Genomic DNA, 23204 nt, shown 5'->3' with positions numbered 1-23204 from the left:
GGGGCAGTGTGGCGCCCTCATTCTTCATCTCTTCTAGGCATCAGCAACAGGGATTGTGCTAGTCGCCTCCATATGTATCACAAACTAGCAAGCCATTTGTCAGACTGAATGCATTTGATGTGTGTGTGTACAACAGTAGCAACAATGCAGAACATTAGTGGTGGTAGCTCCCCAGGGCAACAGATGCGTCTTTGGGGAAGCACCTCCTGCTTCACTTCCAGGTATGTGGCTACCATTGCAAGGGGACATGTGGCAGTCCTTTCAAGTGAGGAAGGGTATGTAGCCAACAATCCAGTTTAAAAGCAACCAGGTGTCAACCTTAATGCCGTGCCTGGTGCCCAACTATATGCACAGAGATCTCAACAAGGTCACTGTCTTCCCCAATAAGCCAGTTCTTCCAATACAGAAGGGAAATAAAAAGGATTCAGGACCAGGTATATGGATTTGAGGTTAGTTGGCATCCCAGTCCACGAGATACTAGGTTTATACAGAGTTGGGATGAAGAGAACATCCAAAATAAATTAGTTTCTTCAGGCCAGGGGGAAGTAGTGTTGTTGTTTTTTAGCACTTGTAAAACACCATTTTCATCCAAGGATGCTCAATCAACCACATTAAGGAATCATGCAGATGCTTTGTGAGGCTTACTTAATCTGTTCCATATCTGTCTCAAGAACCTGTCCTTCAGCAAGATACACCAGGAGGTGGTTACTCGGATCTCCCCTGTTTTTTATGCCCTTTTATTCAGCATTAAAACAACAAGAACTCTGGAGACACCACTACAAATCATCAAAAGGTACTTTGAGCATCTAAGTATTAAGCCAAGATTTTACTCTACTCTACTCCTAAATGACCCAAATTAATTTGGCATCCCAAACTATGTGCAACATCCAGGGGTTATGTTCAGGTTGGAAAGCACTTTATAGGACATTAAAACATGTATGAAATGCAGTAGGGCTGGGAATTAAGTATGAAACAGAGAAAACTAATAAAGTGTTGACACTTGCAAGTGTCCTGTGAAAATTTGCATTTTGAGTGGTAGTTACCACCAATAGTAGTGCATCGGGAAATAAAACTTTTAAGCACTGAATGCATCCTTGAATATTGCAAAAGCAGCCCTAAAGTATTTGTTTTTAACAAACACTGCCTTAAAGAAAACACTGTTCAACTGTTAAAAGAAGGTAAAGGACCCCTGACAGTTAAGTCCAGTTGTGAACGACTCTGGGGTTGCAGCGCTCATCTTGCTTTACTGGCCGAGGGAGCCGGCGTTTGTCTGCAGACAGCTTCTGGGTCATGTGGCCAGCATGACGAACCAGAGCAGCGCACGGAAACACCGTTTATCTTCCCGCTGGAGTGGTACCCATTTATCTACTTGCACTTTGACGTGCTTTCGAACTGTTATCAGTGGCCAAATATGTGATTTGTGTTTAAAGAAGGCAAAATAGTAAGTGGAATTAGAGCATATTATTTCCTGCAGTGCTAGAGAAAGCAGTAATGCATGCATATATACTGTACTATAATGAAAGTTGTGGCAGTGTTCAGTTTTGTGAGTGCATGGATAAATGTCTGTGAGACAGTTATTCCATAGCCTTTCTGAATCTTACAATGCCACATCAGACACAGTGGGAACTAATTTATCTGGATCTCCTGAAAAAGCATAATGAGTGGCCCAAAGGCTAGCAAAGTATTCATAAAGAGTGTTCAAGTCCGGCTAGGAGCCTACATGTATAGAGGAACAAGTTTATCACCAGGCAAATTATCTAAGTGGAGCTTAAGTCACAAAGAAATCAAATGACAAACTGTGGAAATAAGTCATTTATTCTGGGATAATATTGGGTGTTTTAAAAAAAAAGTTAGTACTGGGAATCTACAATACTGATAATTCCACAAACATCTATTTTCACTCTGCCACTTAAGTAAAAAAAGAAAATACCCAGGAAAGTGTACAACAGAAAACAATACACATTTAAGCTTGTCTGGTGTACTAACACACATTTGTCATGTGCTGCTGTCTTGCAAGAAGGATGATGCAAGCAGGGATTGCCATGTACTCCATTTAATCCAGGTGTCCAGTCAAGCTAGGAACTTTGGCTTGGGTACCCAATGATGCTGTGCCTTACCAACTGTGAAATGAAGAACAGTTAAGTGGTGCAACACTCTTAGCCTTTAATTTTTCTAGATCATGTTCAACATTCAAAGTGGCCTTACACATGGGAGAAAATAGCCTCTTGTCTGGACTAAAATACAATGCAATGCAAAAAACAACAACAAACCCCAACCATTCCCTTACTTCAGAACTTATCAGCGCAAACTGGAAAACTGAAACCAGAATAGGGCAGCTGCCACTTTCTGCATGCACTTGTTTTTCCTACAAGCCTCTCTTCCACTCTCCTGGAATCCTAAGGGTGCTGAAAATTCAATGTATTTTCTCATTTAAACCAGTGTACTTCTCTCATTTATATCAGCTTGGACCCAGAGATGGAAAAATCAGGACAAATGAACTGTTATAGTTCAGTCACACTTGAGAACAGCCTGGATTACGAAGGCTTGAGATCTCACAAAAGTTGCCAATGTGGACTTAAATCTGCACAATTTACTCTAAAAGTTATTTTGGGGCACTTCAAAGAATTTTGAATGGATCTCTTGTAAAATGAGGAAGCATTGGGGCAGGAGGTGCGGATATGCTCCAAGAGCAGCAATTTCCCCGTTTGACCTTTTGAACTTTAACAGACACTGCCGTGACATTTCTTGGCAGTCATGAAGGCTGCAGGCATAGACTGCACACAGCCCTGGCCCACATCCACAGGACTGTACAGCTTGGTGTTCTCATACGCTACTTGATATGAAACATGAACTGCTGTTAGTGCAGTATAAAGAATATGCATGCAAAGAGAACTGGCTCCTAGCTTAGCTCATAAATGAAGTCTGCCTCAGTTGACAATTACTAAGAGTTCAGAGCTTTGCAAAGCTTTTGGACTCAGGAGAATATCTAGAGAAGCAAGAGCCATAACAAGACTGAATAATATTCATCAAGCCAGGGAACTGTTTAAAAAGAATACCATAGTGGCCACAGCAATCCTGGTCTTTGAGGCTCTTTATTTTTATTAATCTTAGACAAGTGTCATGAACCCTGAAAGAAGTGCCAAAGTGTGAGGATTGCAAACTATTTGTTTAGCACCTCCCTCCATTGAGCTTCAGAATAAAATTTTATTCCAGCTTCCAAGTGAGCACAATTCTCTATCCTGTAAATTCAAGGATTTATAGCCCTAGCTCAAAATTCCAATCATTATGAATGGAAATGAGTGGTCATGAATGGAAAAAGAGGTCTACTTTCTCAAGCAGTACCTCTCCCCAGTCCCTGGACCATGCAATCATCATCTGAGGCCCTTATTGGTATGCCCCTACCATGGGAGGTCCAAAGGGTGGCAATATGAGAATGGGCCTTTTCAGTGGTGGCTCCCCAATTGTGGAATGCCATCCCCAAGCACCACTGTTACATATCTTAATGGCCAGACAAAAACATTTATCTGTTGTCAGACCTTTGGCTTTTAATTATCTATGGTCCTTTTATATGGATGGAATGTATTAATCTAGTTTTTAAAAACTGACTTGTCTTTTAGATTGTTTTTTAATGCTAGTTTTAATGCATTTTGCACTTATATGCTTAAAAGAACTGCAAGTGGTTTTTAGTTGTACAGTAGTACAGAAGTTTGGCTTTAAGGTTTTAAATGCACACAAAAACAGTGGAACACCCTCCTTAGTCCCCAAATGGGCTTCTCCATATATTGCTGGTCTCTGAACTCCCTTCAACCCCAATCAGTGGACAGAGATTATGGTAATTGTAGTCCAAAACATCTGGAATGCACCAGAAGGCTGTCCTAGAGCATCATGCTTTGCAGTTGCTGAATTTTGCACACTTAAATTTTGCACACATCTTCTGCAAAGGTCGCCATTAACCCAGCCAGTCTCATCAACATCTAGAAATGAGAAATCTACGTTTGAAGTCTTACTGAAGTTGTTCCAAATCTATTGGGCAAGGATGGGGAAGCTTTTTTGCTCATATAAAGGGCCAGATCTCTATCAGAATTGCCCTCTCAGTCCAAAAATAACAGGTGGGTGTTGCTGCCTACCAGTCAACTCCCTTATGCTGTTCCCAAACATGCACTACTCCTGTGTGAAGAGCAAGAAAAATATTTCCAGCACTTCACATAGCAGCATCAGGCACTTGGGAACCCCACGAGTTTCCTTCTCACCCTTCCATTGGGGTGGGATGACAATGAAGCTTTCTTTCTGTCCTTCAGCTCTGACAAAGGAGAGAAAGCAATCTCTCTTCCCCCCTGCCCCCAAGCAGAAAGGAAAGCAAAATAACAAGCTATAACATGTGTATAACATTATGCACCTTGTATAATGGATAGGACACTTTTAATGACTTGTTCACACATAATGCCAAGTTTGACTTGCGATCCTAGCTCTTGGAAAGGAAGTGCCAACCGTGATTTGCCAGTTTTAATGCAACAACATAATACGGTTTGCTCCAAGCAGAAAACAGCAAATTGAATTGAAGAGCTGGGATGGATGGAGAGAAGGGATGCTCAAGGATAAGGCTCCTTCCAGTACCAAACGTGGGTCATCTAGGAGGTATTTGAACCCTTGGTGAAGTTCACCATGCTGCCCACTACTCCATACCCCATTTCATGAATTGGGGAAATGTTTATTGGAAGTGCAAAATGACCACCTTTCATTCCTGTGCAATCAGCTCTCACCTGGTGTTGGCAGCAAGCCCGGTCTGCCACTAAGCAGTGGCCGCTTTGCAGGCAGATGTGGAGATGGAGGTAAGTGGACTGGTCTTTTAACAGACTTTATCAGAAGTGGCGGAGGGTTGCCCTTTGGGCCAGCCAGCCCTGTTTGGAAAGAGGGAAGGAGAAAGCATGGAATGGGGGGAAATAGCCAACATTTCTTTATTAACTGGTCACTCAACCAATACCCTGGAAATTATTATTTAATTTCACTATGGTTGCTATCCTGCCTTCCCACAAATATGCACCCCATGCTGCTAACATTTATCAATGATTAGTAAGTAATAATATACCAAGAAGTTGCACAACTAGCAGCTAAGATAGAAACAGCAGCCGAGTATAAAGCACCTACTATCACCTACCAGCAGAACAACTCAACAAGCAGTAGGCCTGTCTTAATAAATGTTTTCACTTATCGGTCAGTGGTCAGAAAAGACACCAACAGAGGTTCTCTAGGAAAGAAGTTCCACAGTGTAGGTGCAACCACTGAAAGGGGCCTCTCTCGTGTGCCTGCCCAACTTGCCTCTGGTGCCTGCAGATGCAGAGAACGGCCTCTGCTGATTACCTGCAATATCTGGGCATGCTCATATTGAAGGAGGTAGTTTTTCATATAGTTATCTTCCAGTAGGCCTTATCCAAAGGATTTTTTAAAAAAGAAATTGATTCCAACAGTGATTTTACACTGCATATGTAACGTGAAATGTACAATGCATATTTTAACATTCCTGATGGACCAATTAAGTTGCACTGTTAGTTACCCTGGGTTTCTCACCTCACCTCAGGTCTTATCCCAGAGTTAACCATCAACCACACCCACCCTTCTATTTCCACTTTCCTCTCCCTGCTTCACTGTAAATCTTTAATAAAACACCAATACAGTTAACAGGGTTACCAACCTGGTGTGGGGAGAAGACCTGTCAACGGTCTTTCACCCAGTAAAGCTGGCTTAGCTGAAGATACAGATGACTGGCCTAACACAGAATTCCGGCCAGGAGTTGGAAGAAGGGGTGGGGGTTTGCTTAGAGTCTGGGGGAGAGCACTAGTGCTTGGCCGGACACTTGCTGGATACACCGTGTCTTCAGCTGCAACAGCTAAAGCGTCTGTTTCTGCAACAAAGCCTGGTTTAGGAGAACCAAGAGTTAGCACGCAACACACAATGATTAGTGAACACCAGATTTATTAAAAGCAAAGACTGTAGTTTGCCTCTGATTTATGGGAATAACACGCTCTTTAACTACCTAGTTGTTTCCCTCAGGGAAATACCACAGATCTTTTAAAGACGCCTCAAGTTAGATTTACAGACATTGTAAGTTTTATTTATTTTAAGGACTGAGCTTCTGAACTCTTCAGTTTGCAGAACATAATAAAGGTGTTGGGGGGTCTGCTATTGTTTTCACGAGTATTAAGATTTCACATTTTAATTTAATAACTTGTTATAAGTGTAATGTATTTTTGCCACGTGAAATGTCATGGTTACCAGAGAGTGGCAACAAACAATGGAAGTGCTTGCTCTTTAAGACTGTTTTTCCACACTGGACTGGGGCTCTTCCATGGAATACTTCTTGCCACCCCATAATGTGGTCCTTAAGTAGCTTAATTCCTGCCATCATTAAGAACTTAGCAAGCAACAGTAAAACCCCTGCCACACGATAAAAACACGCAGCTTCCCCCCGCTAGTGTATGAATGGGACTTTTAAAAACTGCCTTCTTGCACAGCTGTAACAACATGCTTTGAAGGCCTAGCTGGAAAAAAAGGTCACTGTGTAAAGAAGAGCTGTGTGCATGTGTGTCATGTGATGTACATGTGAGAGTCTGGATTCATTTTAACCACCACCACACACCCAGGCAAGACCTACTGGAAATATACCCACTAATACCACATTATAAAACTATGTCTACAAAGCCAAAAAAGGGGCAAGGTAGTTTTAGGAAGTGTTCACATTCCAGTAAGAAGTGAGATTTTATGGCTTGGGGATGGGGTAGGATTAACCTTTACATTACATATTTTGATTATATATTTTTAATATAAGGTTTAACCAAGAGCCAGTTTTAAAATAGTGGGATTTATAGGGTCATTCTTGGGGAACAGGTGGGAAAGTAATGAATACCTTCAAGCTTAATTCTCCTGGTCTTCAGAAAGTCACTTATTGAGTTCAATTCTTCCATAAACAAATGTTTTCCCTCACTTAACAGAAAGAGGAGATGTCTAATGCCTAGAGGCACATGGTAACTGTCATAGAGATTCCGCTCTAGGTAGTCATTCGCCAGATCAGCTGCTTTGTGTGAAATCTCTGTGCGTTCCTGTTGTTCGCGCTCAGGACAAATTTTCTCAAACGCCTTAGCTATCAGAGCCAATGCATCCTCCATGGGCATATTACGGTGTACTATAGAGAAGAGAGATACCTTGCTTTTTAAAAGGTTACATCAAGACAAAACCAAACACAAAACTGCTGTGTTCCTGCACCATTATTCTGAAGTTCAAAGTCAATGTCTGTTTCAATACGAGAAAATTTATATTTTTAACTGAATGTTATATGTTCATGATTCAACACAAACATGCTCAGTTCTATTAAGTGTAATGTGTACATTTAACTATTGAGATCTCATTTGTGTGTTCGTTTAAAGTAAGTTAATTTCATGCTTGGAACAATTTTACAAAAACTTTTCTAAATAGAGGAACAGTTCTAAGAAATTAGGGTTGAAGATGGTTTGTTTGCCTTTTAAAAGATCCAGGGGAAATACCCAGTCCAATGGTTTACTTTATTGTTTCAGACAGAAGGCGAAATCTGATAAGTGTAAAAAAACACCCTCCAGTAAGAAGAAATAAATTTTGCTCACTGTAGAAAGGGTTTACAACTGTATGAATATTTAATAAATGTAAAAAGTGTTCTTCAGCACATTCAGCAGTTTTGTGAAGCGGTATTAATTTTCAGTTAGAAGCATTATTCCAACTTGTGACATGTTTTAATATTGTATGTGTGTTGAGGAGGAGATCTAGATAGCATATTATGAATGGGGACCGTTTCTGAATGAATCTAAACTTACTTTTGATAGACTGATGAAGCATGATTACGGTGCAAGAGGAAAGTGTTACGTTAGATGGTTCAACAAGAACACAGAATGGGGAACCATCATTTTTAACTTCTTGTAGGGCACGTGTAAGACCTGATTCAGATGTAAGGTATATCATTTCCACAACAAGGCCATGATCCTGCAACCGATGGCCTATGGCTGTTGAATATTCCCTTGAAGGAAAAAAAGAAGAAGCAGGTTATTTTACAAATAATTCCTCCCCAAATATTAGTGCCAGTGTTCTAGTCGCTGCCATTATGTGTGCACGGAGAAGACTCAAGAGTACCAGACTTGTTATGTCAATTGTATTCCTTTGGGATTCAGTCAACCCACTTGAACTGGCAAGAGAGAGCAGATCTGGTTTGGATGATAGTCTTAAACAATAACTTAAGAAGTTGTTTATGCAAATGGAAGCTTCAGTGTGAACAAGGCCTATCCCAACTGGAGGGTATATACAGAGGTTAGGGTTGGAAGCTATAATTGAATGTTAAGAGTGTCAGACAACATATTATGATTTTCAATACTTTTTAACTATATGCTCTATAATGACATACACTTGTTGGTGACGCAATATTCTTCTTCTTTTCATTTAGTTTTCCCTTGTGGGAAACATAGATTTCTTTATCATACCAAACTGAATAGAAAAGTCTTTGGTTGCCTGAGGAATCCATGCAAGCAAGGCACCGTAGAGTCCTGGACTGGGATACATGGGTTCAATTTTCCAAGTACTGTTAAGTTGCAAAACCGCTTGGCGTCAAGGAACATTTGGACAAAATACACTTACGTGTGGACTCATGAACACCTGTAAAATAGGAATTTGTGGGGTTTGGAAACAGGTGTGTATGGGAATTTGTTTATCACTGTGTGATTAATTGCACCATAATTGATAATGAGTATGTGAATACATGTCAACTTTCTTTTCTATTATTTTAAATGTATTTTTGAAACCAAATTGGAAGGACAGCAAGAATTAAATATCAGAGTAATTAGGAAAATTATCACCTGGTTATGGCATTACATGTATTCTTTGACTTTTACTGGCACTTTAGAAACAAAAAAACACCTTTAGTGTCATGAAATAATGGCAATGCAACTAGGTTCCCAATCTGGGTCATTCCACGCTAAATATGGACAGGAAATCAGTTTCAAAGGCTTTGATTTTACAACCAAGATAAAATCATGTGGGCAAAACACCCAAGTTTATCCAGTTAGATGGCATTGAGTGCCAGCCAAGGTAATATAATGTGAATAACTATGGGTACCTTGGCCTTTGTAATATATGTTGGTTCACACACCTGGAGCTTCAGCAATATAAAATATAGGTACTATGCACAGAACACGCACTCTGTATCTGTGATGTTAAAACTCTGTGTCCGTGAAGTGTAAAATGAATTGCTAATGTTGAAATTAATAGAAAGTACAATATCAGAGAGCTTTAAAGACATGCATTAACCTCAGCTACCTAAGAAAGTATGAACAGTTGCTAACTAACATTTTATTACATCTGGGCAAACATTTTAGTGAGTGTTACTTTGCAATGACTCTTCTGGATTTAAAATGGCAGGTGGTCATTCAACCAGAAAGGAAGGTGCTTGTATTCTGAAGACTGTAGGAAGAGGTCTAACGAGAGACCCAAATTATTGATATCTCAATATATCCCGCTCTATGGACTCCCGAGATTTGCTAGTGATATTAGCATCCCAATGGATGAAAGGCAGAAATGTATTCAACATTTCCATGTGCTACTGGATGGGAAATTAGAAGAGGTCATGGAAATAGATTATTAAAGCAAAGCAAAAAATCTAATACAACTACCCTATATTTTTCTTATTAGTATAATATCCAAGGGAAAGTTAATAATATTTAAGGCATGCTTAAACATCACCACACAAATTCAATATACTTTCAGTGAATAAGGTGTTCAAATCATGCTGGTAACTAATTCAGTGAAAGCCTACAGCTAACTGTGGCACTTTAAAAGAGATGGCTATTATTTTTTTGACTCAAAATATGCTTGACCATTATGAGGAGAATCAGAAAATAGTTTTCAGTGGGGTGGTTTCAGAGCAAATTAAGAAGCTCTAGTTAATATTATAACAGACTGAAGAGTCAGGTTGGAATGACAAAGTGAGAAAGACTTGGCTGAAATATCATGGAAATTTCATTGCTTAGAAGCAGAAGCATCATATTTGTCTTGAACTGATAGACACCCTTTATATTAGAAAATATTCCAGGCAGGGACAACACCAAAATGTTAAAAACGACGAAAGGTATTAACAAGTAGTTGAGTACAAGACTATAAATATGTATTTTGTTTTAAGAAGAATATAAAAGAAGTAAAAGCTATTTTAAGAAGCAACATAGAATGTTAAATATTAGGTGCTGATATGCTTATTGAAATTCCTAGCATTCCAAGTCGGCTTACGTAAATACTCAGTACTCAATAACAGCACAATCTAATTGATTAAACAATCTTACAGGCTGCCAGACTACCAACTTTATGAACACCCACAGTCCTGTAAACCTAGAGTATGCTTTGTGAACAATATTCATTCAGCTTAGTTTGTCATTCAAATGTTAATCTTAAAAAGTGTTGAACTATTGAGAAAGTGTGTTGCTGTTTTTTAAAGTCTAATTACCAGCACTGCATTATAGGAACATCAAATTTATGTTTGGGCAATCAAGGAACAAGTGGGTTTATAAATGGAAACTTTAAGATTGCAGAATAATCTCTTAATGTAAACACTTATGGTAATTAATATACAAAAAAGAAAAACTTATATTGGTTCATATTGTACATTTAAGATTCAGATATGAGTATGGGGTGAGCTATACATGGAGAATCGGTTTCAAAATTATTAATTTCATAAAATTTATAGATTGTTTGACTGTAAAAAACAAACAAAAAACCCTCAAAGCGGTTTACAAAAAAGATACAAGAAAATCAAGGAAAAATACATATATGCAACCTGCTAGTTGATGGATAAAATCTGTAGTTACCGTGATACAAATTAACAACCCCACAACACTGTTTAAAGCGACCTTCCTGCTAAGTATAAACTAATAATCAAAAGTAACAGCTTCAAGAAGCACACAAGTTAAGCCCCAAACTGCACTGGATCATGGCAGGCCCACATCTTTAAATGCAGGTCTGCCACACTATGCAAATCTGTGTGGGTTTTTTTTGGGGGGGGGGTTGTTTAAAGGGCACAGAGAGTATGGGTGGTAGAAGCTGACCCCCATTACTTTTATCCCCACTGCCCATGCAACTAAGTGCTTTTGATACCAGCACAGCTAAGAAGAAAAGAACCTGTAGGAAAGTTTTGGCATGTCCCTTTATTATATCTCCTTACATGCAAATAAGGCAGGTCCAACTTTAAAGACACACCCCTGCTGCTATCCCATGTAGTACAGGCTTTAGGCTTGCATCACAGTTGGTACCATTTCAGGTAAATTTTTGGTATGGAAGCAGAGAAATCCTAAAAAGATTAGCTGTATTTGCTCAAGACCAAATTACACATTAAGATGTTAGTTCACAGCTCAGCTTGAATCCTTAAGTACATCTTTAAAAACAAACTTACGCTTGATCCTTGCTGATGGAAACAATGACACAGTCTGAAGGTCGGTCTTTGTCGTACTCCTTCTTTAACTGCTGGTAAAACTGCAAGTATAGCTTGTCCCGAAGAACGTCCTTTGTGTAGTCATCATCTAAAGAGATACCCAGACATGCTGAAGTCGAGTTGCTTAAAGCACTGCACCCTCTCCTTTCTAAGACAATTGCAATTTCAGGGTAGGCAAGTCAACACATTTTAATAGCTCCCAAGTAAACAGTCAGAATTTAGGAATACATAACAGGCATCTTGGCCTGCAGGACTGAGAAACAGAAGCCAACAATATTTGACATGCCTATCACTGATCATCGATGCAAGCCGCCAGCGAAACTCTCTCTTACCTTTTTGAGAATATTGGTATCTCTCATAATTATCTTCATTCCCTGTTGATGGATGATACTGCTGCCCAAAGAGTTCTTCAAAACTAAGCATACAAGACACGAAAGTGAATAAAGCAGAGTTAAAATAAAACTTCCTGCTATTGAAGAGGACTCTCTCTCTCTACCTTCTCATATTATGAGTAATTTCGTTGTTCCTGCAAGGGGACAATGACAATAAAGACGATCTTATCTTCTATTGGGGCGTGTGATTAATGCATAATCATTCCTGATGAAGCACGCTGCTGGTCACTTAGTGCAATGCTGATATCAGTGATACAGCTAATTGGGACACCAGAAAACAAGGGCATAGTGGGGTGTCCTGGTAATATTGTTGAGGGAGGCATCTGATTGAACATTTGAATCAATGTTTAATAATATGAGGGTATAAAATAAAGAATAAATAAATCACATGGCATTATATATATTTAATGTGTGCATGTTATGTGTACCTGTGGCTCTTGGGTTGCTGCCCCCCCCCATTTGATTCAATTTGTTTAGGAGATTAACTGCTGGTTTTTACTTCAAATTGAATTGTAAATCACCTTCTAAACTTTCTAAGCTGAGAGTATATAGTAAATATCTAGGTGCAATTTAAGAGCACAGGAAAGTTAGCTTTTAGCAGGCAAGACTCGGGTACTTATTTGTCGACATCGTCTACTCTGATTGGCAGCAACTTTCCAACATCTCAAGACAGCAGTTTTACACACCAACTGCTATCCTTCCTTTTCTAACTGGAGATGTCAGGAAATGCACCTGTGACCTTGTGTGCATGCCGAGCATGTGCTCTACCACGGAGCTGTGGTCCTCCCAAATTTAGGGTACTCTCATGGCATGAGAAACTGTCTTGTCAGTATGGTGCTGGGCATGCTATGCAAAGGCCACAGCTTCGCATGGAATCAGCGCCTGCCTAAAGCCACCATCAACTGTAAGAGCCATATGGGCTGGCTTTAGCAGTTATGCCCAAAGAGAGCTTGAGATCAGCCATTTCTAGCTGTTGGGAATAAATATATTATGGAAATTCAGCCGTCTTTAAAAGCTAAAAATCAAAGTGTATGTATGAACTTCACATGATGTTATACCCTTAAAATGAATTCATAAAGAGCCAAATAAAAAGAAACCATACTTAAATCCTACGTTCTAATACACTGAACTGTCAAAACACTGTTACGTGCCGAATTGGTCTGTATCTGTTTCAAAACAGTATATAGCCCAGTTTTCCTGAAATGTATCAATATATTTGATGAAAAGAAAACATTTTAGGACATGAGCTTATTTGTTAACATTGGGTTTCACATCTTCTTTGAGCCTTGGGGATGGGGTCAGGTTATTATTCAAATAGGTACTGAGAAAAACCCCTCTAACCTGTTAGCATCTTCATAGTCCTTTGAATAACCCTCTGGAGACGAGTAAGAGCTCTTTTGAAAGGTTTTGTAAGGATTTATGCTGCAAGGCACAAAAATTGCAACATATTTAAGATGCTGGATTGCCATTGTTTGCACCTCTTCTGGAAAGCTCAGTTCTTCTTTTACAATACAGTACAAGATTGCAAGGTTCATCTACATGCAGTTATTTACCAGAAATCCCACTAGCTGGTTGATTCCTCAGCCAGCTTTGCCTGCTGGCCACTTATGGATACTCATGGAAATACAACCACACTCTGAAAAGAGAAACTGTGATAGGCTAAGGGGGAATCAGCTGAGCTGCTCCACGGTGCTGACTCTTTGCCCAACTGGTATTGGCTTCCTATGCTTATTTTTCTACCCAAAAAGGTGACTGCCAGAGAAATTGTGTACTCTTTCCCCTCAAACCATCTTCTTCACAAGGAAGGATACCTAACTATGTTCTCACACCAGTCCCAGATAATGACATGTGTTAAGTAGACTACAGAGAAATCAGTCCTTAGCAAGTGCTGCCAATAGCAAATCACCCAGGCAATTGATGAGGAATATTGCAATCAATGGAAGATCCAGCAATTCCTCCACTTGACATTCTGATTTCAGCGTTTGATGGTACACCCTTCAGGCAAAGGAATAAGATTCTTAAATATTATAAATAAAAATATTTTGCAGTAAGACAGGTAGGTGTTCATTGTAGTACATGAAGCAACTCACGTACAGCATTCAATACAATTTTAAAGGCAACTAAAAGGCTTCACTGGATTAACAGCGCCAAACAAAGCCAAATGTAAATTACTATTTAATGTAAATGTAAATAAAAAAATAAATCAGTGCTATTATTAAAAGGATTCAACTTGCCAGGAAAACATTTACTTCATCCTGCAATTCCCAGATATGACAGTGTTTGGTATATACCGACCTCAACCAAAACATTGCTCAAATTAGGCGTTCTCTTGATCCTAAATGTTGACTACCATTGTGTTAGATGGTGCATGGCCATCACTTTTAAAAGATTGGGAAAGAACTATGTCAAACGACTCTTAACATGCAGACACATGTCTTTGAACGGATGTATATAGACTTTGCTTGCATTTATATCCAAGCGCAAAGTTAGCAAATCTGAGTGCAGTCATACCTCGAAAGTCGAATGTTTTGCCTACCAAACGCCACAAATCCAGAAGTGAGTGTTCAAGTTTGCGAACATTCTTTGGAACCTGAACGTCCGTAGCGGCTTCCAATTGACTGAAGGAGCTTCCTTCAGCCAATCGGAAGCCACGCCTTGGAACGTTTTGGAAGTCAAATGGACTTCCGGAACGGATTCTGTTCGACTTCTGAGGTACGACTATATGTGCATTCCAGAAAGGAATAGGGTGCTCCTTCAATATAAAGAGGGTTTGCAAGAGAACCACAAAGTTAAACAACTGGCCTAGGATAACAAATGCAAGAAGGGTGAATCAGAGAAGAAGCTAATTCAAAAGAACAACAGCAGCACAAGCAACGTCTCAATTTTTATAATTAAATGTAAAAAGACAACCTAACCATCAAACTATTTGAAGGTGTGTTTTTTTTAATAAGTATTTTAAATTATTAAAATATTGAGGATTACTTACTCTAGAAGTCGTGGAATCCATCCAGGTCTATGCCTAGACCCAAAGTGGAAAAAAGTAGGTTAACTTATGCAGAAGATATGCTGCAAGCATCTGTCATTAATTACATCACTGTAGAAATAAAAGGTGCAAATTGTCTTATAAATCCTAAATGCTTTAAGACAGAATGATAAACTGAAAGGATAAAGTATTAAATTATGTATTTTCAAAAAAGCACAATATTAAAATCAAATTTTAAAAACTTAAAATCACAAAAATAAGGTGCATGACTCACAATACACATAGAAGTGAACAGAAATTCACCTAGCAGTATATATCATAAGTGTAAAATGTAAGAAAAAAGAAAAAAGTCCCTCAAATAATTATCAATGAAATATTTTGATGCTCTTGGAGGATGGGGGGGATTAACTATACGAGATAAGTCTATGAAAAGTCTGAGGGTATCCTACAAAAAGTTATAACCCAAGACATACTAAATTCTGATCTCTTAACTGAAAAAATTCTTAAGAGCCTTTTTTTTTTTTACAATGGGACAATCTATTAAAAGAAAAAGGTGTAAACATGATGCATCAGAAACCCAGTTAGAAGCAAGGCATGTTAAGAAATGCTTATTCTGGTTCTGAACAGGAAGAATAACGTTCAACAATCTGATTTCTTGGGAAAGAGGTTGTCTGAATCTAGAGAGGGATAGCTATAGAGCAACTCAAAGATAATAGACTTTCAGCAGTGTAAAGAAGAAACTGTTTAACATCATAAAGCATTAAGAGAAGAAAAATAATAAGTTAGAGATATGATGATTTAAGGAAGCTGCAGCATGCTACTCATGTCAATGAATTATCACTTGATTCCCTTGAACCACTACAATGTAGTATTTTTTAAGTCTAGAAGCCATATCACGGGGAAAGACACGAATAGTGCAACCACCCTTTCCTGCCCCCTTCCAGATGAACTCAGCAATCCAGCTATGCTACACATATTTGCTTAAGCTGCTGGGTTTGAAGTCTGCACAGGTTGGGTAGAGAAGCCCATCCAAAAGAAAAAAGGACAACAGATGTATAGTCTGGAAAGTTATCTCAAGTATCAGAGGCAGCATAAGGATGACAGCTGCTTAGTCTTGCCTCATTTGCTGTTAACTATAGCTAAAGGACAGATAAAAACAAACTCAGTTCTGATGAAGAAACTAGCTTAACTTTGAACTTAAGAAGCAGCGTTCTGAACCCTTTAAGCAGAGTTTCCATCTAAATACACAAACATAGAAAGCCCAAGAGGCCAAGAAACTCAGTGTTCATTATACTGCCCAACACTGTAATGGTACAAAATATAGCACACAACTCCAATCTCTTACTTCAAGTAAAGTTACTCTTCAAGTAATCCTTGTTGGTACAGAAGTGTCCCACTGTGCAAGACATCTATTTGGCACTAGCTGTACCCGGCCACATGTTGCTGTGGCTCAGTCAGGGCCCCCGTTTCCCAGGACAGGTATATGATGTAACGACACCCCTCTCTCCGTTTCCCCCGGCCTGTGACGTCATCTTCCCCCCACATTAGGTCGCCCTTCACCCCAACCCCTCTCTCGGTGAGCGGGTGCTGCTGGAGGCTCAGTCTAACCTGGAGGTGGTCAGGGGTCCCGACGTGGGAGTTCTGTGGGGGATGGGGAGGTACTGGGGCAAGTTGGCATGGCGCGAAGTTCTGGAGGGCGGATCTGACATGTCGTGTCTTACCTGGATACTCCTCCGTGGAGTGGAAGCGGCGTTGGCGGCGGCGGGTGGTGGGAGGTGAGGAGCGGCGAGGCCCGGCCTGTCTCCCGGGCTGCCTGCTGGCCTCCCTCTCCACCCGGTGGCAGAGGTGAGGATAGGCGAAGTCCAGCCTGCCTCTCGCGGCGTTGGCGGCGGCGGCGTTGGCTGCGGGTGGTGGGAGGTGAGGAGCAGCAAGGCCCGGCCTGTCTCCTGACCTGTCTGCTGGCCTCCGTCTCCGCCTGGCGGCGGAGGTGAGGAGAGGCGAGGCCTGGCCTGCCTTCCTGGCTGCCTGCCGGCCTCCCTCCCTGCCCGATGGCGGAGGTGAGGAGAGGCAAGGCCTGGCCTGCCTCCTGGGCTGCCTGCCGGTTTCCCTCTCCGCCCAGAGGCGGAGGTGAGGATAGCCAAGGGCCGGCTTGGCCTGGCTCTCGCGGCGTCAGCGTAGGAGGTGAGGAGCGGCAAGGCTCGGCCTGCCTGCCGGCCTCACTCTCCGCCCAGCGGCGGAGGTGAGGAGAAGCGAGGCCCGGCCTGCCTCTCGCGGTGGCGTCGGCAGCTGCGGGGCCCGGCCTGCCTCTTGCAGCGTCCTGCCGGCCTCCCTCTCTGCCCGGCAGCGGAGGTGAGGAGGGGCGAGGTCCGGCTTGCCTCTTGCAGTGTCGTCGGCGTCGGCTGCAGGTGGTGGGAGGTAAAGAGCGGTGAGGCCCGGCCTGCCTCCCGGGCTACCTGCCGCCCTCCCTCTCCCCCCGGCGGCTATGGATCTGGAGAGGCCTCGATGGCGAGGTAGGAGGAGGGGGCGGGAGTGTGGAAATGTTGGAAACATCCAACAGATGGCGCTATTGCTACACAAAAGGATATGGCGTCTGTTTCTTTGACGTCCAATGGAGGGCGCTATTTTTACATAAAATCATGTTTTTACTGGTGACAGGTGTGACATCTATATAATCTAAGTTTATGCAAACACTCGCGCATTGGAATGGAACGTTGTGTCAAAGCAATCGGTCAAGCGGTTTTGGAGAAAAGTGGTTGAACACAAACATGGACATTTTACATTTTTATATACAGTGGTACCTCGGTTTACGACGACGATCTGTTCCGGGGAGCCAGTCGCTCCCTGAGTTTGTTGCTCGCTGAAGGCACGCTTCTGCGTGAAGCGCCGATAGAGCGCTTCTGCGCATCCACACGCGTGGAACCCGGATGTAAATACTTCCGGGTCCGCGGCAGTCGCTCTCCAAGTTTGTCGTAAATGGAGGCGGTCACAAACTGAGGTTCCACTGTGTTATATATATAGATGCGCTAGTTGGTGTACTGAAGCAACTAGAAAACAAGGTGGGATAAACCCCCCAGGACAAGCAGTGTTGCCAAGGAATATGTGATAATAACAGCTATTTGCTGGTACAGAGCAGCAACAGGGAGCTGCTTTTTCATGTAAGAAATGTATTTGAGGAAACTACTTGAGGTTCCATCTTAAAATGTCAAGGTTATCTCATCAGCGCACCAGTTGCTAGCAACGAGCTGAGAAAACCATTCTTAGCTTCTAAAACAGAAGGGAGATTGGTAATATTATTCAGTAAACCCAGTACAGCAAATGCTTTTTCTTCTGACCAATAATTTATTTCAACTGCCTCAAATGTTTCTTACTAAGGAAAGAGTCTCGTTTTTAAAATTCCACTTGCTTTCCTCATCTCACTCAATTCTAAAAGAGAGAGAAGTTGCAAAAGGCCAAGCACTGTTTGGTGGTTGTTAAATCCTCACTGTGTGGTTACCAGTAATCATGGCAACTGATCATGCCATGAGATAAAGGCTGTTGTTATTATTTTATTATTTAATGTACTTAAATAATATTACAGTGCCCCCCATCACCCTGCATTTTCCATATTGCCACATGGCAACATCCTCTTCACTGCGTGTACAATCACTACTGTACAGGACTTTACTAAATGAAATGAGAACAAGATTGTAGAGGGGCACATGCTCTGCATGCAGAAGGTTCAATCTCGAGCATTTCCAGGAAGGCCTGGCAAAGAGTTCTGTCTGAAACCCTGGAAAGCTGTGGCCAGTCAGCACAGTGGTAGATAGCACTGAGCTGGAGTACCAAATGTCTGACTTGAACTAAGGCAAGTACCTGACACTAACGAGGTGGAGGGGGGTGATAGGATGTGACCATAATATATTTATGGGGTAGAATTCCACATGGACTGTGACAAATTACATCCTGATCTGGAGGTTTTCCTGACACCCCCAGAACCACTTTTTGGGCGGGTACAGACAGGAGAGGGGTAGAAAGCCCTGTTGCGCAAGTGGAAGCCCTTTAAGTGACTCTTGCCTGTAGTTTCTAAAGGTTTTATAATTGCACTCACATTTATGCGCAGAATTCTGAATGACATCAATGGGATTATCTCTTGTATTATTAAATGTCAACTTCAAAGTATTTAGCAGAGCACTTAGAAACATATACAGAACAGAGTTGCTTTTAAAAGGAAATGATCATTAAATTGGGGGTAAAGCAGGGGCAGGGATGTTCTGCCCCTCCAGATGTTGCTAGACCAGCACTCATCATCCCTGAATATTAGTCCTGCAGGCTGGGGCTAATGGGAGTTGGCATCCAATAACATCTGGAGTGCCACTGATTTCCCACCCTTGGACTAAATAATTAAGAGCATTTTACTAACTCTGAAGTAGAAGTAGTAGTAAAACCATTTTCTGGGATTATTAAATTCCAACCAATCATTTTTAACTGTAGAAAAACAAAGAGATAATGCAATTTTATTTTACCTCTTTTCTGGAACAGGTGTTTGTGCTTGATCTGTAGTTACTTTGACCCACGAAGACATTTCAGTTTCTATATGAGGGGGAAAACTATTATTTTCATCAGGGTGAATTATTTCCAAAATAAAAATATTTCACAGACCTTCTATTTACATGACAACCATTACACCAATAAAGACAGTTAACCAAATTTCCTTCAGACTATCACTTCATTCCTGAAATGAAACAAAGACCAAATGCTCAAGACATTTTCTTACTCCAAATTAACTTGATCATTAACTATATACACCCCTTCACTTACAAAAGAGTGAAGGAACTGCAAAAAATATTACCAGGATACTGGGTCAAGTAGATTTGCTTTCTAACGGCATTTATTTTGAGGGAGTCTCCAGGTTCACATTCAAAGTCTATTGATATTTAGCGTTAGAAATGTGTCTTTTCCCAAGTCAGGTTAACTGATTTATTAATTTAGAAATTCCCCCATGGTATGTGACCTGCTTGAAACTATATTTTTATGTGTTTATGTACCACGATAGTCTAGCATACATGGGAGATTCTTTGGGGGTGGGCAGATCCCACCTAAATGAGGAGTCAGGTAGTGGACTGAACTTTCTGTTCTTTTCCACTCCAAAAAAAATTTCTCCTCCAATAAGGAATGATGCCTTATGTTTTTCCATCACAAGAGCGCAGAAAAAAGCACTCTTACCCTCTCTGGGGAACTTCAGTCCATAAAATGCTGCATATAATTACAGGCTACCAATTCAAACACGATTACATACATTGTGCAAAAAAACACACAAAGCAGCGCAAATATAGATTAAGATAGCGGGGAGGGATTTGGAGATTATTTGATTAAGCAGAAGAAGAGGACGTGTAATACAAATTCTGCCAAATATATAGACTGCCTCTCTCTCTGCCAATGGGTGGCAAGAGCCCATGGCTCATACCTGAGGCAAGTTCTATTGTATTTTCAATGTCCTTTATTGTTCTCTTGATAGCCTTAGCTTGGCCATGTTGGTTTGCATAAGCAAGTCCAGGAATTTGCTGTCTGGCACAGCTCTGCAGTTTGTTTTAATCCATATCCCAATTAATCAGAATCCTAGCATTTATTCCTAGGGTTTAGGGGGATTCCCATCCCATCTATAAAAATACAGTGGAACCTCTACTCACGACCACAGTCTGTTCTGGAGGCAAGTCCTTAAGGTGAAATGGGTCACTGGTAGAAGCGCATTTGTGCGCAGGCAGCTTCGGTGGCAGCCCACTTCTGCACATGTGCAGACAACGACGGCAGCTGCTGCTGCGTGTGCACAAATCGCGGCAAACCCGGTGTTTACTTCCAGGTTTGCCACGGTCGGAACTTGGAACGGGCCTAAGTAGAGCGGGACATAAGTAGAGGTTCTACTGTACCTAGAAAAGGCAGCTTAGAATAAAAGTAGCAATGGATGGGTGGGTGGGAGGGAGAGCAGGAGTGGAGAGAGAGCTTCCCACTCTAGAGCCACAAGGGTCTTTTTGCCTAATTTTTTTTTTAGCCAAAAGATTTCAGTATGGGTGTGGAGGAGAGGAATAGGAAATGGTTCACGTTGAGTTTCTTCAAAGGCTCATAGTTGGGAAAGATTTGCAAGAGTCTCATTCTGTTTTGCATTTTTTATTGTAGAGCATCTTAACAGTTTTGCTGTGGATTGTGTGTTTGTGTGCCTCCCCAATACCAAATGTTATTGAGAGCCATCATGGTGTAGTGGTTACAGTACTGGACCTGGGAGACCAAGATTTGAATCCCCACTGGGTGACCTCAGCCAGTCACTCCGTTTCAGCCTAACCTACTTCATGGGGGTAAAAAGGGAAGGAGGAGACGACCTAGGTACACCATTTTGAGCTCCTTAGAGGAAAGCTTGGATATAAAGACTAAAACAAATAATGAGCCGATGCACCACTGTAGTTAAGCATGAGAAACTAGGAACAAGGAGACCCAGCTTCAAATCCCTACTCAAACACATCCCCCCCCAAAAGCAAAAGCTCTCTGGGTGAGCTTGAGCCTATCACACTCAACTACCTCGCAGGACTGTCGTGAGAATAACATGGTAGCGAGGAAGGGAGGAGGAGGACCATGTTATGCCACCCTGAGTTCCTGGCATAAAGGACGGATGAAGAAAAACACAATGGTGATTATAAATAACCCAGAGATCCGGAGAGTAATGCGGAACAAATATGCAATCCACTTCCCCACCTCGAATCGCCGTCTTGCTACCCACTCCCAGTCGAGCCCTCCCCCCCCCCGCGTCCCAACTCACACGTTCAAGGCTTCACGAATCTTCTTCTTCCGCCGCCGCCGCCGCCGCCCGCAACGGCCTCAACCTTTTCTCTCCCTTCCCGCAGATGAAACACAGTCAGGAGGAAACTGGGAGGGTGCGCGGCCGGAGCAGTAACAACAGCGGTGGCAACAACAGCGGCAGCGGCGGCGTGAATCAAAGACAAACACGCTACCGCCCATCCCCGGCTCCTCCTCTTCCGCGGGGCGGAGCATCCTTCGCGCGCCTGCCAGCCCGAGGCCCGAAAGCGAAGGGAGGCCTTTACACGCGCACAGCGCCCCTGGCGCCGCGGCTGAGCTAGGCCCCGGTCTGCTTGGTTTCCATGGCAACGGCACGGCAGTCTGCGGCGACACCCGCCACCCCTCTCTTCCCGGCCTGGAAACGCTTCCCTATGCACGCTTAGCTGGCTTGTTGATTCGAAATGTTTCTCAGCCGCCTTTCTTCCAGTAGTAGGGCTTCCAAAGGACAGGAACGCCAGTTAGTCAAGAGTCCGAATACAGTACAATATCACAGGATCTGAACCTGCCTCTGCTTCCCAGTCCTAGTCCAAAACAGTGTTAAGAAAAATAAAAAAAATTCCTTCAGTAGCACCTTAAAGACCAACTAAGTTTTTATTTTGGTATGAGCTTTCGTGTGCATGCACACTTCTTCAGATACTCGCATGCACACGAAAGCTCATACCAAAATAAAAACTTAGTTGGTCTTTAAGGTGCTACTGAAGGAATTTTTTTTATTTTACTTCGATCCAGACCAACACGGCTACCTACCTGTAACCAGTGTTAAGAAACTTATACTGTACTACTGTATATGAAAGCTAGGAGCTAAATGGCACCTTAAATCTAGGTTGTGGGCACAACAATGGAATGTCTAGGCGTGCTTTTTTATAACAAGAATACAAAGCTGAAAATGAATGAACTTCAGCTAAAATATTATGTTAATTGTTCACATAGTCCCTAGTCTTTCCCCTGCCCACCCCCCTAATATTCTTAGGAGGGTCTCTTCTCCAGTCTTCAAAGAGCAGCTGGAAGTGGGGAGGCAGAAAAAGGCCCCCCTTTCCTCCCACTGCAGTTTTAATCTGAAATCTTAGGCGCAGTACTGCGCCCAGAGCTCAGAAGCTGCTTGCGTTTATGAAATTCCCTGTCGCAAAATGCAAAATGCGCCTAGAACAATGGGAGTTTTGAACACTGGTCCAAAACTATAAGCATCTACAGGAGGGCTGCATGGCTCCGATCCTGTTCTTGCTTCATCCAGGGGCATAAATTCCAGTGAGGCTCATTTCTGAGTTAGAAGTAACTCAGCTTGAGTTAGAACTTACTTTAGCCTTAGGTTTTTTAAATTTAAATTAAGTTAAATATAAAGCTATCAAATAATTCAGCATGACACAAACCTCACAAATATCAAGTCAGAGATCCCTTATTTTATAGTGAAGGCATGTGCCTAAAGGCATGTTTCTGCTTTTAGTGAAGGCTGGCGAGGACCGTCTTAAATTCTTAATTTTTAAATAGTGCCTGGGTTTTTCTTTAACACTGTGGGATAAACAAC

The 23204-nt window shown here is 41.7% G+C and overlaps 1 protein-coding gene across 1 annotated transcript; it reads right to left on the bottom strand.

The window, feature by feature from the left end:
• Positions 1-1794: 1794 nt before the first annotated feature.
• Positions 1795-21851, bottom strand: LOC118087721 (nuclear receptor coactivator 5). The gene is made up of 11 exons (XM_035120656.2): positions 21645-21851; positions 19363-19429; positions 14864-14896; positions 13219-13299; positions 11818-11900; positions 11447-11573; positions 7839-8038; positions 6902-7177; positions 5690-5911; positions 4761-4898; positions 1795-2120 (listed from the first exon to the last, which is right to left on the bottom strand). Exons 2-11 carry the CDS (start codon positions 19419-19421, stop codon positions 2071-2073), a joined length of 1269 nt encoding a protein of 422 aa, XP_034976547.2. The 5' UTR covers positions 19422-19429; positions 21645-21851; the 3' UTR covers positions 1795-2070.
• Between the last annotated feature and the right edge of the window lie 1353 nt (positions 21852-23204).

Source organism: Zootoca vivipara, chromosome 6 (assembly GCF_963506605.1).
Source record: "Zootoca vivipara chromosome 6, rZooViv1.1, whole genome shotgun sequence".
Lineage (NCBI taxonomy): Eukaryota > Metazoa > Chordata > Lepidosauria > Squamata > Lacertidae > Zootoca > Zootoca vivipara.
This window is presented reverse-complemented; position numbering and strand designations above follow the sequence as displayed.